Source organism: Drosophila ficusphila, unplaced genomic scaffold, assembly GCF_018152265.1.
Source record: "Drosophila ficusphila isolate 14025-0441.05 unplaced genomic scaffold, ASM1815226v1 contig_791, whole genome shotgun sequence".
Taxonomy (NCBI): Eukaryota; Metazoa; Arthropoda; class Insecta; order Diptera; family Drosophilidae; genus Drosophila; species Drosophila ficusphila.
This window is the reverse complement of record NW_025064737.1, coordinates 19849332-19865559: the sequence shown is the minus strand read 5'-3', so window position 1 is coordinate 19865559 and position 16228 is coordinate 19849332. Positions and strand designations below refer to the sequence as shown.

The 16228-nt window shown below is 37.4% G+C and overlaps 5 protein-coding genes across 6 annotated transcripts; 2 read left to right on the top strand and 3 right to left on the bottom strand.

Moving 5' to 3' along the window:
- The first annotated feature begins 56 nt into the window (after positions 1-56).
- LOC108095990 lies at positions 57-4294 on the top strand. Its single transcript, XM_017197335.1, has 11 exons — positions 57-225; positions 295-648; positions 1640-2036; positions 2089-2381; positions 2433-2600; positions 2657-2740; positions 2799-3074; positions 3134-3390; positions 3451-3506; positions 3569-3953; positions 4016-4294. The coding sequence occupies exons 2-11, from the start codon at positions 406-408 to the stop codon at positions 4113-4115; spliced, it is 2259 nt and encodes a 752-aa protein (XP_017052824.1). The 5' UTR covers positions 57-225; positions 295-405; the 3' UTR covers positions 4116-4294.
- On the top strand, positions 4288-9936 carry LOC108095644. Its single transcript, XM_043209265.1, has 15 exons — positions 4288-4313; positions 4481-4722; positions 5327-5592; positions 5649-5746; positions 5800-6068; positions 6435-6561; positions 6629-7294; positions 7353-7475; positions 7525-7934; positions 7990-8301; positions 8352-8726; positions 8783-9036; positions 9092-9280; positions 9331-9594; positions 9651-9936. The coding sequence occupies exons 1-15, from the start codon at positions 4288-4290 to the stop codon at positions 9864-9866; spliced, it is 3837 nt and encodes a 1278-aa protein (XP_043065200.1). The 3' UTR covers positions 9867-9936.
- On the bottom strand, positions 9909-10988 carry LOC108095989. The gene has a single exon (XM_017197334.1). The coding sequence runs from the start codon at positions 10957-10959 to the stop codon at positions 9928-9930; it is 1032 nt and encodes a 343-aa protein (XP_017052823.1). The 5' UTR covers positions 10960-10988; the 3' UTR covers positions 9909-9927.
- A 487-nt stretch (positions 10989-11475) lies between these two features.
- LOC108095643 lies at positions 11476-13905 on the bottom strand. The gene is made up of 2 exons (XM_043209264.1): positions 13864-13905; positions 11476-13597 (listed from the first exon to the last, which is right to left on the bottom strand). The coding sequence occupies exons 1-2, from the start codon at positions 13903-13905 to the stop codon at positions 11852-11854; spliced, it is 1788 nt and encodes a 595-aa protein (XP_043065199.1). The 3' UTR covers positions 11476-11851.
- On the bottom strand, positions 13598-15992 carry LOC108095935 (alpha/beta hydrolase domain-containing protein 17B). 2 transcript variants are annotated; one of them, XM_017197272.1, is made up of 6 exons: positions 15889-15992; positions 15132-15778; positions 14891-15070; positions 14698-14830; positions 14154-14418; positions 13598-13653 (listed from the first exon to the last, which is right to left on the bottom strand). In XM_017197272.1, the coding sequence occupies exons 2-5, from the start codon at positions 15593-15595 to the stop codon at positions 14335-14337; spliced, it is 861 nt and encodes a 286-aa protein (XP_017052761.1). In that variant the 5' UTR covers positions 15596-15778; positions 15889-15992; the 3' UTR covers positions 13598-13653; positions 14154-14334. The 2 variants fall into 2 exon arrangements, with proteins under 2 accessions (XP_017052761.1, XP_017052760.1); XM_017197271.2 differs by having other exon boundaries at positions 15132-15937.
- Between the last annotated feature and the right edge of the window lie 236 nt (positions 15993-16228).

Sequence of the window (16228 nt, the reverse complement as noted above, 5' to 3'; positions counted from 1 at the left end):
ATCCGACGTGCTCCACTGAAGCTTTTTGCTAGAGCTTTTAAGAGAATAGCCGAGTGTTGCCAGTGGTCATTTCCTTTTTTGGCTGAAAAGTGAATTTCTTGTTAAACAAATGTAAGGGCCAAAAAAATATAAATTGTCTCGATTATCATACCTTATAAGCACAATAACCATTTAATGGAGTATACGACCCATCTGTGTATATAGATCTATTGAAACCAATGAGCGGTAAGCAAACAAATGATATTGATTAGTTCTTGGTCAATAAATAATTATATGTTTTCAACTTTTTGGCAGCGCCTATCACAAATCCCCCCACACCCGCAGTACAAATATACAGGCCCAAATACATATGCCTATGAAAGAGTCGAAAAAAAGCAATACAATTTTCAGAATCAAATCCAAACAATGACAGCTGATTCCAGTGCACGTAATGTATTCCGAAAGAACGGCGTTGCCGGTTTGGGCAACAACGGTCATGGTCGAAATCTTATTACGACCGCCAATCCATCCGGCGGGAGCAGCGCCTCCCTGCTCCAGAAGCAGTTGTCCTTTAAGACGCCCGTTGGCTCCAAGCAAATGGGCAAGTCCGATGAAATCGAAATGATAGACAGCTCAAACATCGAAAATTTCAATACTCGATATAATAAAGTAGGTATATTTTAAGAGATTGGTTGATTATTATTATTATTATCAGGGCTAACAGAGTTATGTTTTTAAATGAAAAAATATTTATTTCCATATTTTCGCCTTTTTTCCTATAAATCCATATTTTACACAATCACTTGAATAAATCCATATTTTGAGCATTAAAGTGTCTGAAAACCTATAGAAAGATATGTTTGGCTCAAATATTATGAAATTTCTTTCGTTTGCCTTATACTCGATAATAAATAATGTAAACAAAACATCGTTGCGTCGTTAATCAATCAAAATATGTATCATCGAATGTTACAATTATGATGCAGTTTATATTTTAAGATTCAGTTTTTATTCCATATTTCATGATTTCAGTTCTTATGTCTCTTAAATTCTAGTGTTGTAAAGTTATTGATTAATTCTATATCTCATTGATAGTTCTACAGAAGGTGACGATCTTATCCTGAATTTATCACCTGCTGAACTGAATGCATATGCAAATGCCCCTGTTACATCTTGCGATGTTGAGCGTTCATTTTCATCATATACATACCTAAACACATATTGAGTGATAAACGCCGTAGTTTTGTTTTTACTAATCTGACACAACATGTCATATTGTTCTGCAATAATCTTTGAGACAAACGGCGCACTTTTGTATAGCGATTTCTAATTGTTCATTGTCATAAAAAGTTAATATAATCGTCTACGTTTATCCATTTTTATACCTATATTTATTCCTTTGTTCGTCTATACTACCTATATTTATCCATATTTATCCATTTTATTCTAGATTTGTCAACTTTTTCGTCCATATTTCGTCCATATTTCTCTATTTTTTCGTCCATAAATCCATACATATTTTTACGTTTTTAAGAACATAACTCTGTTAGCCCTGATTATTATCAATTAAGAAACGCAACACTGCGTATGAGTGATATGTTTTGCGAATATTACGCATACGACGTGGTTTATATTTTTTCCCCATTTTCAACCATTGCAGAACAGCATTATAGGATGGATTTGCTGCGCACCTTGCATCTGGCTGCGAACCTCGGCGGCGGTGCACAAAATGGCCATCACCTCGGCGACTTTGTTGGTGACCACATTGCTGGTGGCATCGCCCATTCTTTTCTTGATAAGCACAGCTCCCTCGCCTTTGCCGAGGGATTGTTATATGGACGGAGATCGTTGCGCCCCCGCCGCCTCATCTCCGCCGGAGTGTACGGATCCCATTTGCGAAGCAGTGGCCTCCAGCATCCAAGCCCGACTCAATTGGAACAAGGATCCGTGCACCGAGTTCAAAAAGTTCAGTTGTTGGCGCAACACCCGAAATAAAAATATAACAAACCTCATCGAAATGGGAAACTCGCAGAAGAGCGTTGATTCTCAAATGTTGTGTAAGATATATAATCGAGTTTTTTGGGTATCTATTTACATCCTCCTTTACAGACCTTTTCCAGAACAAGATAATGAACGACAGCTTTAATATATTGCACAATTTGTTCGAAAGCTGCTTGCGGCAGACAACTAACTCTACTATTATGCACAGGATATTCGATTCCTTAGGAGGATATCTACCTGTTGGATCTGTGGGACCCTCAAGTATAGCACCTTTGATAGCAAAGATTTATGAACTCGGTCCAAGCCCCTTAGTAGACTTGTATTATGACCTTAGCTACGGAAGAAGACCGCACATTCTTCTCATTATTAGTGGACCCAGTACATCCTCAACTATTCTAGAGGTATGCTTTAAATAAAATTAATTGAATTACAAAGCTAACGATTGCTTTCAGCGCAAAATACGTTGGATGAGCCCAAAAGCACCACCTAGTCGTATTCGACAAGGATTACCGAAACTGTTAGCCGATCTAATCGAAAATTTTCTACCGAATTTTGTGTCATATGCTCAAAGAGTATCTGAGAAGGATACTATTTTTGAATTCATAAAGGACCTAAACAAGGTGAGTACAATTTAAAAGATCTTTCTAAATGTTAAATATAAATCTTTTTGTATCAGCTTCAAGTTGAGCACTCTCGCCGAGGATTCTGGGATAGTACTGTTTTATATAATGTATCCAGTCTACAAGACTTGTACCCAGTTGTAAGTATTTGTAAATATTAAATATTTTTATACAAAAAAATGTAATTTATTTTTTCAGCTAAATTGGACAATGTTAATCCCACAGAACTGGAGCGGACCCATCGTTGTCAGAAATAGTGATTATCTAAAAGCCTTAGAATATTTTCTTACCAAATATCCAACTAGAGTTGCACACAATTCACTGCTTTTGCTGAGCGCTTTAGAAATATTGCCAAGGGATTATCCAAGTCCCGAGGTTTGCACCCGATCTACAATGTGGGCCTTGCCCGAATTGTCATCATCGCTATATATTGCTCAACACTCATCCGAAGATTTAAAGGACACAACCAAACGGGTAAATACGATTTACACAAAATGACATTTTTATAATTTAATTAATTTTATTCATTTCAGGCTGAGATCATTTTTAAATCCCTAAAAGCACACTTAAAGAGAGCTCCTTCGTTAAAAGGAGCTGCCCTTGTGAAACTATCAGCATTGAAGATCCAATCACAAACCTGGGAAGGATTCTCGAACACATCGGAATTATTGAAAACTCTTCAAGCTTTGGATATTACTTCGGAATGCTGGTTCCATAACATTTTGGAGATATACAAAAAGAACAAACTGGAAACAAATGATATCAGTTTAAATGGGGGCTCCCATGATGCGTATGTTGATCTTATAAAATAGTTTTAAAGCTTTTAATTAATTTCACATTATACTTTCAGTTGGGCATATCCTATTGTTTCTACCATATTTTACGACACGCTGAGCCATTCAATCGGTCTGTATACATTTATTCTATATTATTTTACATAATTATAATAATTCCGTAAATATTTGCAGTTGTCCCATTATCTGTCATACTCATACCGTATTTCAATGCTGTTTTGCCCCCATATTTGCATTATGCTTCTGTTGGTGTTTCCATTGCCAAAGAGATTTTGCGATCCATCACAAAATCCTTTGACGAAAAGGCAATGCGCTGTGTTCCACATTCTGTAAATATATTTTCGAACTATAGCCGAATGGATATTCTGATACATTCAGGAGGAATGCAGATCTCATACCACTCAATGCTTTCGTTAACTGGTCCAATTAAAGGAATGGCAAGACTTCCTGGCCTGAATTTAACGCCGACCCAAATCTTCTTTTTAGTTTCCGCTCAGGAACTGTGTGCTGAATCCAACTACTTGGGTATCGATACAAACGCTCCCGAGTTTGATAATATGTGAGTTCAGAAATAATATATAAATATTAAATTATTAAAATATAATTCTATGTTCTTTTCAGATTGGGTTGGCTCGTTGCCCAAGGTGGGAGTGCGACTGAAGTTTTCAAATGTCCATCGGGATCAATGATCAATATACAAAAAACCTGCAATGTGCTTTAAATATTATTTACTTGAGTATCGCCCTTGACTATCTACTTTGTCTACGATCCGAACACTGTTTAAAATCTGGTAGCTTTAGAGACTTACCTAATAGTATTGTTTTTATTTGAAATGTAAAGTGTATATTTTAAATAAATATACTGTTAATAAATTGTTGGTTTATGTTTGAATCATGAGAATTCACATTCGATTTATTGGGTTTACAAATTTCTGATTTGGAAAGGCAATCAAGTTACTTGCTGAATAAGTTTCAAAAATTAAAATAAAATAAAAATGGAAACTTACAATGTTTTAATTTGCGGAATTCTGACATTTCTGTTGATTCCTTTAGCTAAAAGTGATTTCCAAACAAATACGGCCGATAGTATGAATGCAATTTTAATCAAATGCCCCAAAAACAGTTCAAACAAGTCATGCGAAACTCAGTTGATTGTTAATATCCACATGAACCCAAGCTTTGATCTGGATAACTCCGAGAAGTTTTGGGTGGTCGATAAAGTCTATGAGCCATCAAAAGGAACGACTTCTAAGATAATATCACCCTATCTAATAGTTCTTAGCAGAGGTGAACCAGTTGTTATGTATCCACTTCAGTATTTTAAGGTTAGTACATTTCCAAATGGTTTCCTGATTAAACTAATTCATTTGCCTTAGACAATTGATCATGAAAAGGAAAGCCATCGGCCATCAGAAGAGGTCAATTATAAAAATCCAGATGTTTGTGCATCTTGCGCCAAGGAACTCCAACTTGAAACAACTACGAAAAGACAAGAAATTTCAAATGCTTCAAGATGTAAGTAACCAGTTTAAACAATCCTTGTTCCTTTTTTTTAAGAAGATGTATTCCAGTGAAAAGGAACCACTTTCCAGGATATGCCAGAGGAAAAGCAATTGATTCGCACTTTTTCAGTGCGATTAATAATGAAAAGGTAAGCCATCACCCATCAGAAGAGGTTAATTATAGAGATCCTGATGTTTGTGGAGCTTGCGCCAAGGAACTCCAACTTGAAACAACTACGAAAAGACAAGAAATTTCAAATGCTTCAAGATGTAAGTAACCAATTTAAACAATCCTTGTTTCTTTTTTATAACAAGATATATTCCAGTGAAAAGGAATCACTTTCCAGGATATGCCAGAGGGAAAGCAATTGTTTCGCACTTTTTCAGTAAGGAAAAGCAAGAGAAACCACTTGTTGATCAAATTCCAAAAGATATTGCGAGTCTTGGACTAGTTCGAGTTATGGATTCACCTTCCCCCAAAAGTCCAGAGACTCGATTAGAATTTTCTCATGTAAAGGAAGGCACACATATTTTTAATTATGACACGCAGGATAACAATATAAATTCGCATCAAAATCCCGACCAGGAAAACAAAGTGGACGATCGATCAAGAAATAGTCAAGTCAAAAGCGATCAAAGGAAAAACCTTAAGCAAGTGGACACTTTTGACAAAAGTTATTTAGCACTTGATAATAAGGTAAACAGTCCCGAAAGATTTTGTTAATAACTAAGTTGAACTATTCAAAATTTCAGGATTTAAAAACCCACAAGAACCAACACCATGAAAACAGACATGAGGAACAAATTATGGATAAAAATCCAGATCAGGAATCCGTTTCGGATTATATTTTGTAAGTTTAATCTGAATTTTTACTAGAAAAGTAAACAAACGTTTTATGTTTAGGCTTAATAGATTAGCACAAGAAGAAAGATTGAAAAATATTCAAAAAGAAATCGAAGGGCAACTTTCACATGGGAATAAATATAAAACAAATGACTTTGAGTCTGATGCTGATGCTGATACTGATTCTCATTCCGATTTAAATGATATTTACCAAGAATCTGATGAGCAGTTTAATTTAAAGTCATTACCTAATAGGAATCATTTCTCACATGAAAAGGAAAATGGCAAACTATACTCTTATCCAACTAATATTGGACCTGCAACTTTGAGTAAAAATCAACACTTTAATTATCAACCAATAGCTGGGAGAAATGAATTAACAAATGAATGGAAGATAAAAGATGAAAAGAACCATTTTAATTTCAAAGCACCTGAAAGTAATCGATTTAGAGTGGACGATTTGCCACATGAATGGGAAAACAACGAAAATGACTTTAAGTCGACAGATTATAGTCTTCCCAATGTAGATGGATTTTCAAATGCATTAACTAATAACTTTAATTTTAAAGAAGAAAAGCTGTTTAAACCTAAGACTAATCCATATAAAACAAATGTTTTCGCAGGAAACCAAGAAAAGCAAAAATATAACAACCCAATTAAGGGTACGTACACCCCAAACGATTTTCCTCTTAAAGATAACTTTATGTTTTCTAACTTACCCCAAAATAATGATAATGACTTTTCGTGGTCTCCAACACAAATTGAAGATGATAGTATTAATTCAATTATAAACTACCATTTGAATAATAAACTAACAAGTGAGTAAAAATAATAAAATAATTATATATTTACTAAAATGCACAACTTAAATTGCAGAAAACTTTGATAGTCAACATGATTTTAACTCAAAATATTATTTGCCAACATATTCCGATTTTAGTTTAAAGCATAAGATAAAACCATTTCCATCTTACTCGAAAACGAACTATCACAGATCCTTGCCTCTCTCACGATCAAAAAATATAAAGAGAATTAAACGAAGTCAGCCTGAATCACAAGAAATGGAAAACCAAGATGGTTCTCGATTTGATGAAAGCTTTGAAAACAATCCCAGCTCTTCAAAAAAGTTGAATGCGGAAAACATAGAGGATAACAATGAAATTCCATGCGACACTTGTGGAGGGAAAAACAAAAAGAAGGACGAAAAGCCCAAAACAATTTATTCCCAAATTTTGGAGGACTCAAAAAGTGTAGACAGCGAAATTGAGAATATCAATCTAAAACTCAATGATCCCGTTCCATGCGATACGTGCGGAGGTAAAAATAAGAAACCTGGTGGGAAACCTTTGCCTGGAGGTCTGCCACCCGAGATCAACCCGGTATTATCTGAAACTGAACCAGAAAGGGTTCCCGATTATTTGATACCATGTGAACGATGCAGAGGAAACAATAAGTGTATCGAAGGAAACCTAGACTCCGCATCCTGTGGCTGTATAACTAATCCCAGTGAGTGTAATTGTGAGTCCTCCAAGTCATCCAGAGCTTTAAATGAAAGGTAATATCGGCTGTAACTTATTATGTGTGTTAATTACATTGAGGATTTATATTTTTAGTACTGCGGAAAACTTAGGCTACACCGTTTTCAATATAAAAAATCCTGTGCCCTTTTTAACAACTAAGTTACGAGTTTTTAGAAGACGCCATAACACGTGGTGGAGAATTGCTCCCATAATAACGTAAGTAGTAAAGTTTAACTTAAACTTATAACTTTTGGTTTTTGTACAGAGTTGACAGCCTTTCTGGAATATACGCAAACAAGGATCTTTCAGCTGTATTTACTTCGCACGTCGATTTGATTCGGTTGGAGAAAGCTTCAACCTTTTTAAATCGAAAGCTTGCAATTCCCAAGTCAAATGATAACTTATATGCAAACAAAAGGCAAGACCATACCATTAACGATTTGCAAAATAACATTGGAAATGGCGTTCTAATTGATGCTTCAAAAATGGATTTATCCATTCAAGAAATAACCAGCTCTGCTAACAACAATAGAGAAAAGGAAGCAAGAATGGCGGGTATATCTTCTAAAGGAATTGAAGGCCTGGGATATTTGCCAATTACTATGAACGCCTTGGAAAATTGCCCGCATAAAGACAAAAACTTATGCCTGAATATTCGTCAGGAAAAAGTACCAGGTAAAAACCGATTTTACAACATTTTTATTACAGAAGAGTTATCATTTTCCTACAGAATTTAGCATAAAAGTGAAGATCCCCTTCCGCGAAAATGCTCTTGTTACTCGAGATAAGCATATTGTTAAAATATCAAGAATTGTTACCGATGCAACCACAAAGGATGCTCTTCAAATTTCGATCGATGTGATCAACAAAGGATTCGAAGCACAAGAATTTTCCATATTTGTTTGCAATTGCGATCTGTCAAAAAGTGACTCACTAACAACTAGGGCCGACAAATTATTGAAACCCGACATTGGTCAAACAGTCAACTTTTTATTGCCATTATTAATAAGTTCGAAAAAAAGCAATAAATTTAGTTGTGATGGTGAGTTTTAAATAAAAAAATTGTAAGTTTAGTTAACATATATTTTCCAGTGGTGGTAAAAGCAAACGAATTAAATTATGATGAACCGGACAGCAGAGCACCAAAAGATGATGACTTCAAAGTTGGAGTTGTGGCAAAGAGGTCAATGGACGTCAAGTGCCACTCAAGGTGTTTTTGTATTTGGCGATGCCGATGCCACTGTATTGGAAAGTTGGAAACCTTTATCAACTATAATGCTTGTGACAGAATGGATCCCAAGTCGGAGAAAGAAGCTGGCCTCATTTACAATTGCCCACCTGGCAATGAAAAAAATGATGTGTGCATCAAGGACATTGATAACGAAGCCAATGAGGATGCATGTTGTAACCTTACTTGTAAAATCTTGGCTATTGCGTTGCTTATTTTAGCTCTTCTTTTTTTATTGGGTAAATAAGTAACAATTTTTTTATTTATAAATGTAACATTTTTCTTTTTTCTGAAGGAATTTTAAAAGCAATTCTTGGAATCTGCATTCAATCAATAGGCCGATGTGGTTTCGATACTGTCCAACCTGGAAGGTCATATGCCTGCACCTCGTGTTTAAGGATATTTTTAGTAAACTGTTTCTTTTTTTTGATATTTCCCTTTGCATGCTGGTGTAAATTATTTCGGCCGAAGCCCAAAGATTTAATAGATCCCAGCTCCGATTGGAGTTGCATGTCAAATAGTGAGGACGAAATCGAGTGTTCTTGTGAAGTACTTATAAGGGTAATTAATTTTAATCAATTAAATAATTCTTTTTGCTTTTCAGGAAAAGCAGTTTAACTCAAAGTGTCGACTTCATGGCGGCCAAGATCAGAGTTTGCATAACAATTTAGTTCTCGCTTTTGCGCCTCTTCATGAAAATGGTTTGTTTAAGGACGAAAAATCAGATGATGAGGAGAGTCATCTATTTATTTTGGAGGTGTTGGAGGAAAGCAAGCATTCGCTGAATAAAATGGTAAAATTATAAAAGGAACACCATAAAAAAATACATTCTAATCTTTTCAGATGAGTCAAGCCTCTAATCCCATACAAAATGTTGAGCAAAGCAGTGAAAGTAACGTTGATGTTATAGCGGCCAATGAATTAGTGGATAGCCTTAAGAACTCACAGGCTGTCTATAGGACAATGAGTTCCCCAGTTGGTGGAGTAATCAACATTCCGGAAAACTATCAGTATTGTATAAAAGGTTTCTTTTTACCAACTGTAAATTCTACCTATGAATTTATGAGCTATCATCCACTCTCTCAGTTTGTGGGAATCTCAGAAAAGGTATTTTATCATTTGTATTTATTTTTCTCAATTCTTAGATTTAAATTTTGATTTAGCGCGAAGTTACGAGACTGCCGCAACCGCAGTACATCTACTCCGACGAATTCTCAAAGATATACGCTGATAAAATGGAGGTCTACCGCATAGCTGATCTTTCAGTGGTTCCTCCGTTAAATGTTCCTTGTATAAATATTGACCATTGGAACCAGTTGGAGAATTCTTTTGTCAAATTATCCAACCAACAAGAACAATTAAAAGCTAGTCAAACATAAAAAATATTTTTATACTTTAATATCTATGTTTATTTCAATAATTTATATAAAAAAAACTGCATTAATTTAATGGAACGTTGTAAGCCGAGTGTTCATTATAGGGCGTGGTGGAAACCACTGATTCACTATCCAGAATTTCATCTTTGCCCCCACGAATGTCTATTAAACCACTGCCATCGAAAACTTCATTCGAGGTTTCATTTAATTTTTGGTAATTTGGCGGACTTGTGGATGAAGTTTCATTTTGGCCATAATATGTTATAAAGTATACTTCCGGCTTATCCATTTGGTGATTTTGTATCGCCTGTTTTGGTGGCATCTCCGTGTTTGTTTTCTGAAACGTCTCTTGCTGCCCTTGGATTTTATTCACATAACTCTCGCTTGGATTTCTTAAAGACTCGTAAACCAATGTATTTTCAGAAGCTTGACTCTGATGCTCGTCGGGGAAATCAGAAAGGTATCCACTGTTGTCCACAGCAGAATATAAAGGGTTAGCTTGCGTTACTTCTGGATGGGTGTACTGTTGATTATTCGCATTGATATGAGAAGGTTGCGTGTCAATCGGGGGAAAATGCTTATTTTCTGAATTTACATTGTAGGCGTTGGAATCAGAATGTGATACATAATTTATTGTTGGCTTCGGAGGAGTATTGGGAACAAGGTAATGGTAATGAATGTGCTGAGCTGGTCGTGTGTTCTGTATTTGCAATTGAAAACCGGAGGAATACGTTGACTGACTGCTCATATAGGAACCGAACTCCGTTTGTTGTTGAGCAGTTGGGCTTTCATTTATTTTTGGTTCATTGATAACATTTATTTGGGGAATTTCTGATGATGCATGTGGGCAGGAATAAACCTTATCTGTGTTTGTAGTTCTGGTAATATCACCCACATAGTTTTGTGGTGGCACGGTATTCGTATTCACTTCTTTGCGGTTCACAATTCTCCCAATCGATTGAGCCTCAATAAGGGAATTTTTAATATCATCTTCAGCCGAAGGAAATTTTATTTCTTTATTTACTGCAGCACTATCTCCATAAAATGCTTTAAATAAAACTATATTACACGCAAAAAACACTCTTAACACTGTCATTGTCTACAAAGTGGATAAATGTATTTCACAAGGGGCAATCAACAACTGTCTTTTGTCCGCCGTGCATACTGACTTTATATGGATTCAAGATTACATAAATGCTTTCTGAATTGCTTGGGTAATATCCACAGGTCCCAACTATGGGCCTAAACCAGAGCCAGCTTAATTTATTTATTTGTCTTTTGTTGGTGAAAGGCAAATCGAATGTAATTATGGCGCCAACGTTAATAAAGGTTGGATTTGCGTGGGCTTCCCAAAAATTTTAAACAGTTTGGATGACTGCTCTTACTTTTTCAGTCACCAGAAAAAGTTCGGAAAAACATGTCACTGATGTTTCTTGTTTCAAAAAGAAAAGACTCTCTGAAAGGGTATAAAAATGCCCGCTTTTGTTTGGGTTATGAAATCAAAACAAACTTTTTGTGAAAGTTTTGTTTATTTACAAGGAATTTCATAACGATGTGAAGATCAAAAGAATCGGATGAATAAAATCCCCCAAGACAAGCCAAAGAACACGAATTAGATTCTTTATAAAGATTTTATTACTATAAAATGTATTACAACAAATATGTAAAATGACAATAAAATGAGGAAAGAATACACTATTACACACATATATATGCTTGCGAATGTAGTTAAGCCTAGAACTTAGCCCCATGGTTGGCAGGGCATTATCGTGTTACTTAATATAAATGCAAAATCACTGTAAAAATTTCAAACTTAAAGTACTACTAAAAATAGTTTTATTACTTGATTTATTATTCATATTTAGATTCGATTGATATATAAGACATATATGTTTGTTGTGGTTTTATATTTCGTATATGTTCATGACCTATGAATGAGCTATGCAGAGACACTTTAATATCGGCTTTCGGCTTCCTAGCGAATGGGCTTAACAGGTGGTTTCTAGAAGTGGATCAGGCTTATAAGTACTCGTAAAGGGGTTTACATTATTAACAGTTGTGGAATCTTTGGGGACTCGTTTCAGGGAGACAAAGTCTTCGGGGTGGCTTCCGCTCTGCACCGCGGCATCTCTACTCACATGCAGTTTATCTTGTTTCTTGTGATTGCCAGCCGAATGAGTCTCGCCCACGGCATCAGAAGTCGGAATTTTACTAACGTTGCGATCGCTGAGAGACAGTGAAATGTTCTTCTCCAAAGGCGGTTCACGGATCTGCTCAGACAGTCGACGGATGTTCAGAGGCAGCTCCTCCTTGGACTGAGCGGGAATCGATAAAGAGCTATGTCTAGAGTGCAATTTTTCTACTTGGAGCAGTGATCTCGCTTGATCGTTTGGACAAAGCAAGTTACTATTATTTTGATATACAGATTTTCTAACGTGGTTCGGCAATGGACTGGTAATCTCCTTTACTTTGTCGGGTAAAAAACTGGCGGATTTGCTCTGAATATTTCCCTTAAGATCGCTAGACGCCTGATCGAGCGACCAAATCTTATGCGATGTGTTGCGATACTGCGGTGAAAATGGGGCAAAGAGCAGTCCTGGCTCGTTTAAGAATACTTGATCATCCTCCAGCTCGGTTTTTGAATGCTTCAACTGCGGCTTCGCACACTTTGCCTTCTCAGTTCTGGCCGAAATTAGTTTATTGTTAATGGAAGAAAGGGATTTTTCGCGGTAGATATTTTTCTTGGGAGGCCGAGACCCTTCCACACTCACATCAGTTTGTCGCTTCACCCAGGGATCTATGTTGTGATGCATGTTTAAATACTTTTCAGCTTTGGGGGACAAGCTGTTTTTGATGTGCGAATTCTTGATCCAAGGATCCGAGGGGTACACCAAACATCCCGTGCTCCTGTTGTTCGTATCATAAAGAAAGTTGGCCTTGTCTATCTCTATGTTGTTGGGGGAAGTTTGCTCCGATTTGCTAATTTTATGCGTAAGCTGTCGATAAAATTGATTGTCTGAATTACTGGAGAGCTGTCCCGCTTTCTTGGAAGTTGGTCGCGGCGATTTCGTAACTTCGCTTTCGTCGGAAATGATGATGGCTTGCTGAAAGCCACTCTTATGCAATGTCAGTCTCGGAGACAAGGCTCTTTTATCCTTTCCACTCTTCACTTGCAAGCACGCCTTTGTTGAATTATCTGGAGCGCTGCTTTCCGGTTTTATAGATAGGTTGGGGTCTTTGAATTTACTTGTAGCTGCCAGTTTGCTGCCAGTATCTGAACTCATTTTGATTTTGATTTCTTCGTTTGTTTCCGAGTCCGAACCATTGGATTTGTGGGCTTTCTCACAGTTGCATAGTATAGTTGATGAAATGGATAAGACGTTTTGACTGTCCTTAAGAGATCTGTTAGCCGCCACTCTTTTTATACTATCGGTATCGACTTGCTGGGATACCTTGTTATTTAAATACCGGCCCGAAAGTTGGGTATGCTGGCTATTTAGATATATATTTGCATTCATTGGTGAATGTGGAGAGAGTACTGGAAGTGTTGGAGCAATATTTGGTTGTTTTAGTCGGGAAACGAAAAAGCCATTTGACTTCGTATCGGTTAATGGTGGGTCGTCTTTCCTATTTTGTTTGTTTTGTCTGTTTCCGCACGATTTACTTGATAATTCACTGTTAGAGAACTGTGGTGAGAAGGGTTGGGCTTTTGAATGGGAGCCCGACTGTTTTTGCTAAAGAAACTTCTGCTCGAGAGCTTTAGTAGAACTCTGGCTGGAATTTGAGGCACCTGTAAAAAGACCGAACACACACATTAGATAAACTCAGTAACTGAAGCGCAATTGGAGAGAGTTAAAAAGCATGAATCATAAAAATAGTAACTTTATTCTTCATTTAGAGCGAAGAAGCCAAATAAAAAGGTGTTTTAAAACTGTAGCAATAGAAACGGTCCACTTTCAAAGTATCAAAAAATTGCTTTATTTAAAAGTTTCATCCTTACATAATAAAACCATATTTCTGGAGCATATTGCTTGATGTTCATTTTCGAACCCAATGTGATTACTTGTTTGATTTGTTCTACCAATGTCATTAATTGTAAGATGATATGACCTATGCTTAATCAATTAATACGGGACCAGGATCACAATGTAGATATGGGGACCTTGGTGCAAAACTCCTGACAACTATTTATAATTTTATAATATAATCTTTGTAAAAATGCAATTCTCGAATGTATTGATGTGAGCTAGATAAATAATTACATTGCAATACTTATAATTTATTACAAACCATCGTTTTCAATCCGTTTGTTATTTGCTTCCACATTTTTTTTACTTGGTTCGCTCCCTGCAGCCGCTGCAGGATTCGGATGTTTTGAACTTAGGGACGCACTACCTGCGGCAGGGTTTGAATTAGATATTATACCCGATGTAGTGTCACTAACGCCTCCGTCGACATTATTCTTTAATTGTCATTTGACGAGCTCCACCGAAAGAAACTTGCGCAGTCGCTCGTAATAATGCGGATGCAGTTCAACATCATTGTGTCCGGCGCCCTGAAACATTGATTACCATGAATTAGTGAAAATGAAGTAGAGTTGAATATAGCAACGCTGCGATCTTATTGCCGTAAACCCCATTAAAGCGAAGTTCAATACTACTGTAACGCGATCCCAATGCCGTTTTCAATGTTTATAAATAGCATTGGACCGCTACGAGATACTCAATCGTTCTCAGTGGCAATGCTAGACTATTACAATTAATAACGATCATCATTGTGGTTGCAATAACGTGCTCTTAGCAGTAATCAATCAAGAATAAATACGTGTGATTACCTCTACCCAAAATGGCTCGACAGTCTTAGGACACCGTTCGTAGATTCCGATGCCATGGGAAAAGTCAATAACCTCGTCGTCTGTGCCGTGGATAACCAGAACCGGAGCCTTCACCTTAGCCACCTTATCAATGCTGTAGGGAAATCCGATAAGATCAAATTGTGGGCGATTGCCAATTTGCGAATTAGCTTACCTGGGAAAGGCGTCGAAGAACCAGGTTCTCTTTGTGTTCCTAAACACGACTCGAAGGCCTGACATGAGTGGCGAGTGGAGTATCACAGCTCCAACCTCGTGACGCGAGGCCAAGTCCACAGTGGGCACTGTGCCAATGCTCTGGCCGTACAAGATGATTGTCTCCGGGCTGATGTTGAATCTGGGAGGGGAAATCTTGGGGTTAGCAGAGGGATAAGCAGGAGGCAAATAGTTTAAGTCACCTGGTTCTCATTGCCTGCCAAGCAGCCTCGATGTCAGCATATAGATTCTTTTCAGAGGGCTTGCCACCACTCATCCCGTAGCCCGAATAGTCGTAACCAAAGATGTTGCAGTTTATCTGGGAGCCGAGCGTTAAATAAAAACTGCTCATCTGGCCAAGATCGACGGCGTTTCCGTGGGAGAAGAGCAGCGTGTACTTGGCGTTCTTGCTGCACCTAACGTAGATGCAGGTGATCAGGTTGCCACGCGAAGTGCGCGTAAAGAAGGCCTCCACTTTCGATTTCTCTCGCTCGGAGTACTGCCATTCGGCACGGTCGAAGAGCTGCAGGTTGTACCGGATATTGGTGTCGTCCGCCGGAGTCAGTTTGTACGTGGGCTCCGGCGGCTGGAAGGCCAACTTGGCCGCAATGGGGCCCGGACATGGGGGGCAGCAAAACATGCAGCAGAGCTCGCTGATACTAAACATGCTCGCTCCGTGCCTCGAATAATGCCTCTACGGAATGCTACGGTTTTCTCTTTCTTCTTCGTTTCACAACGATTACCATCAACAAAGGACTAACGGAGAACGGCGAACGGTGAACGGAGTTTTGCAGTTTCAGACTTCGGGCTGATTGCACTTTCCACGGTCCGTTTGCTAATTGTCAATGGGCTAGGCGACGGGGTGACGAGACAAACATAACATTTTGAGTTCGCACACAAGATTCAACATAATCGAACGTTTAATGGCTAAATTGTCTTACAGAAATTTTGTACACTCACATTTACAAAATGGCAATGTAGATAGGCAAACAACCACAAAGAAGTAAGGTGGCTAAAACGCCCTAAAAAACAACGGCACTTTCGGTATTTTAAGTGTGACCGCGTGTGGAGCGACTGAGAAATATCACCTGTCTATTATGAAGGAACGAAATGAACATGGAACGAGACAATATAAAAAACATTTTTCAAACTTAACGAAAACTAAATAATTGAAATACAACAGAAGTAAATGTAATAAAAAAGTAATGTTTTAATAAGTACACAGGTAATCATTTGGTTTGAAATAAGAACAACCAGAACCAACATCTATTTTCGGTTTTATATCGCTTCTCGTAATACA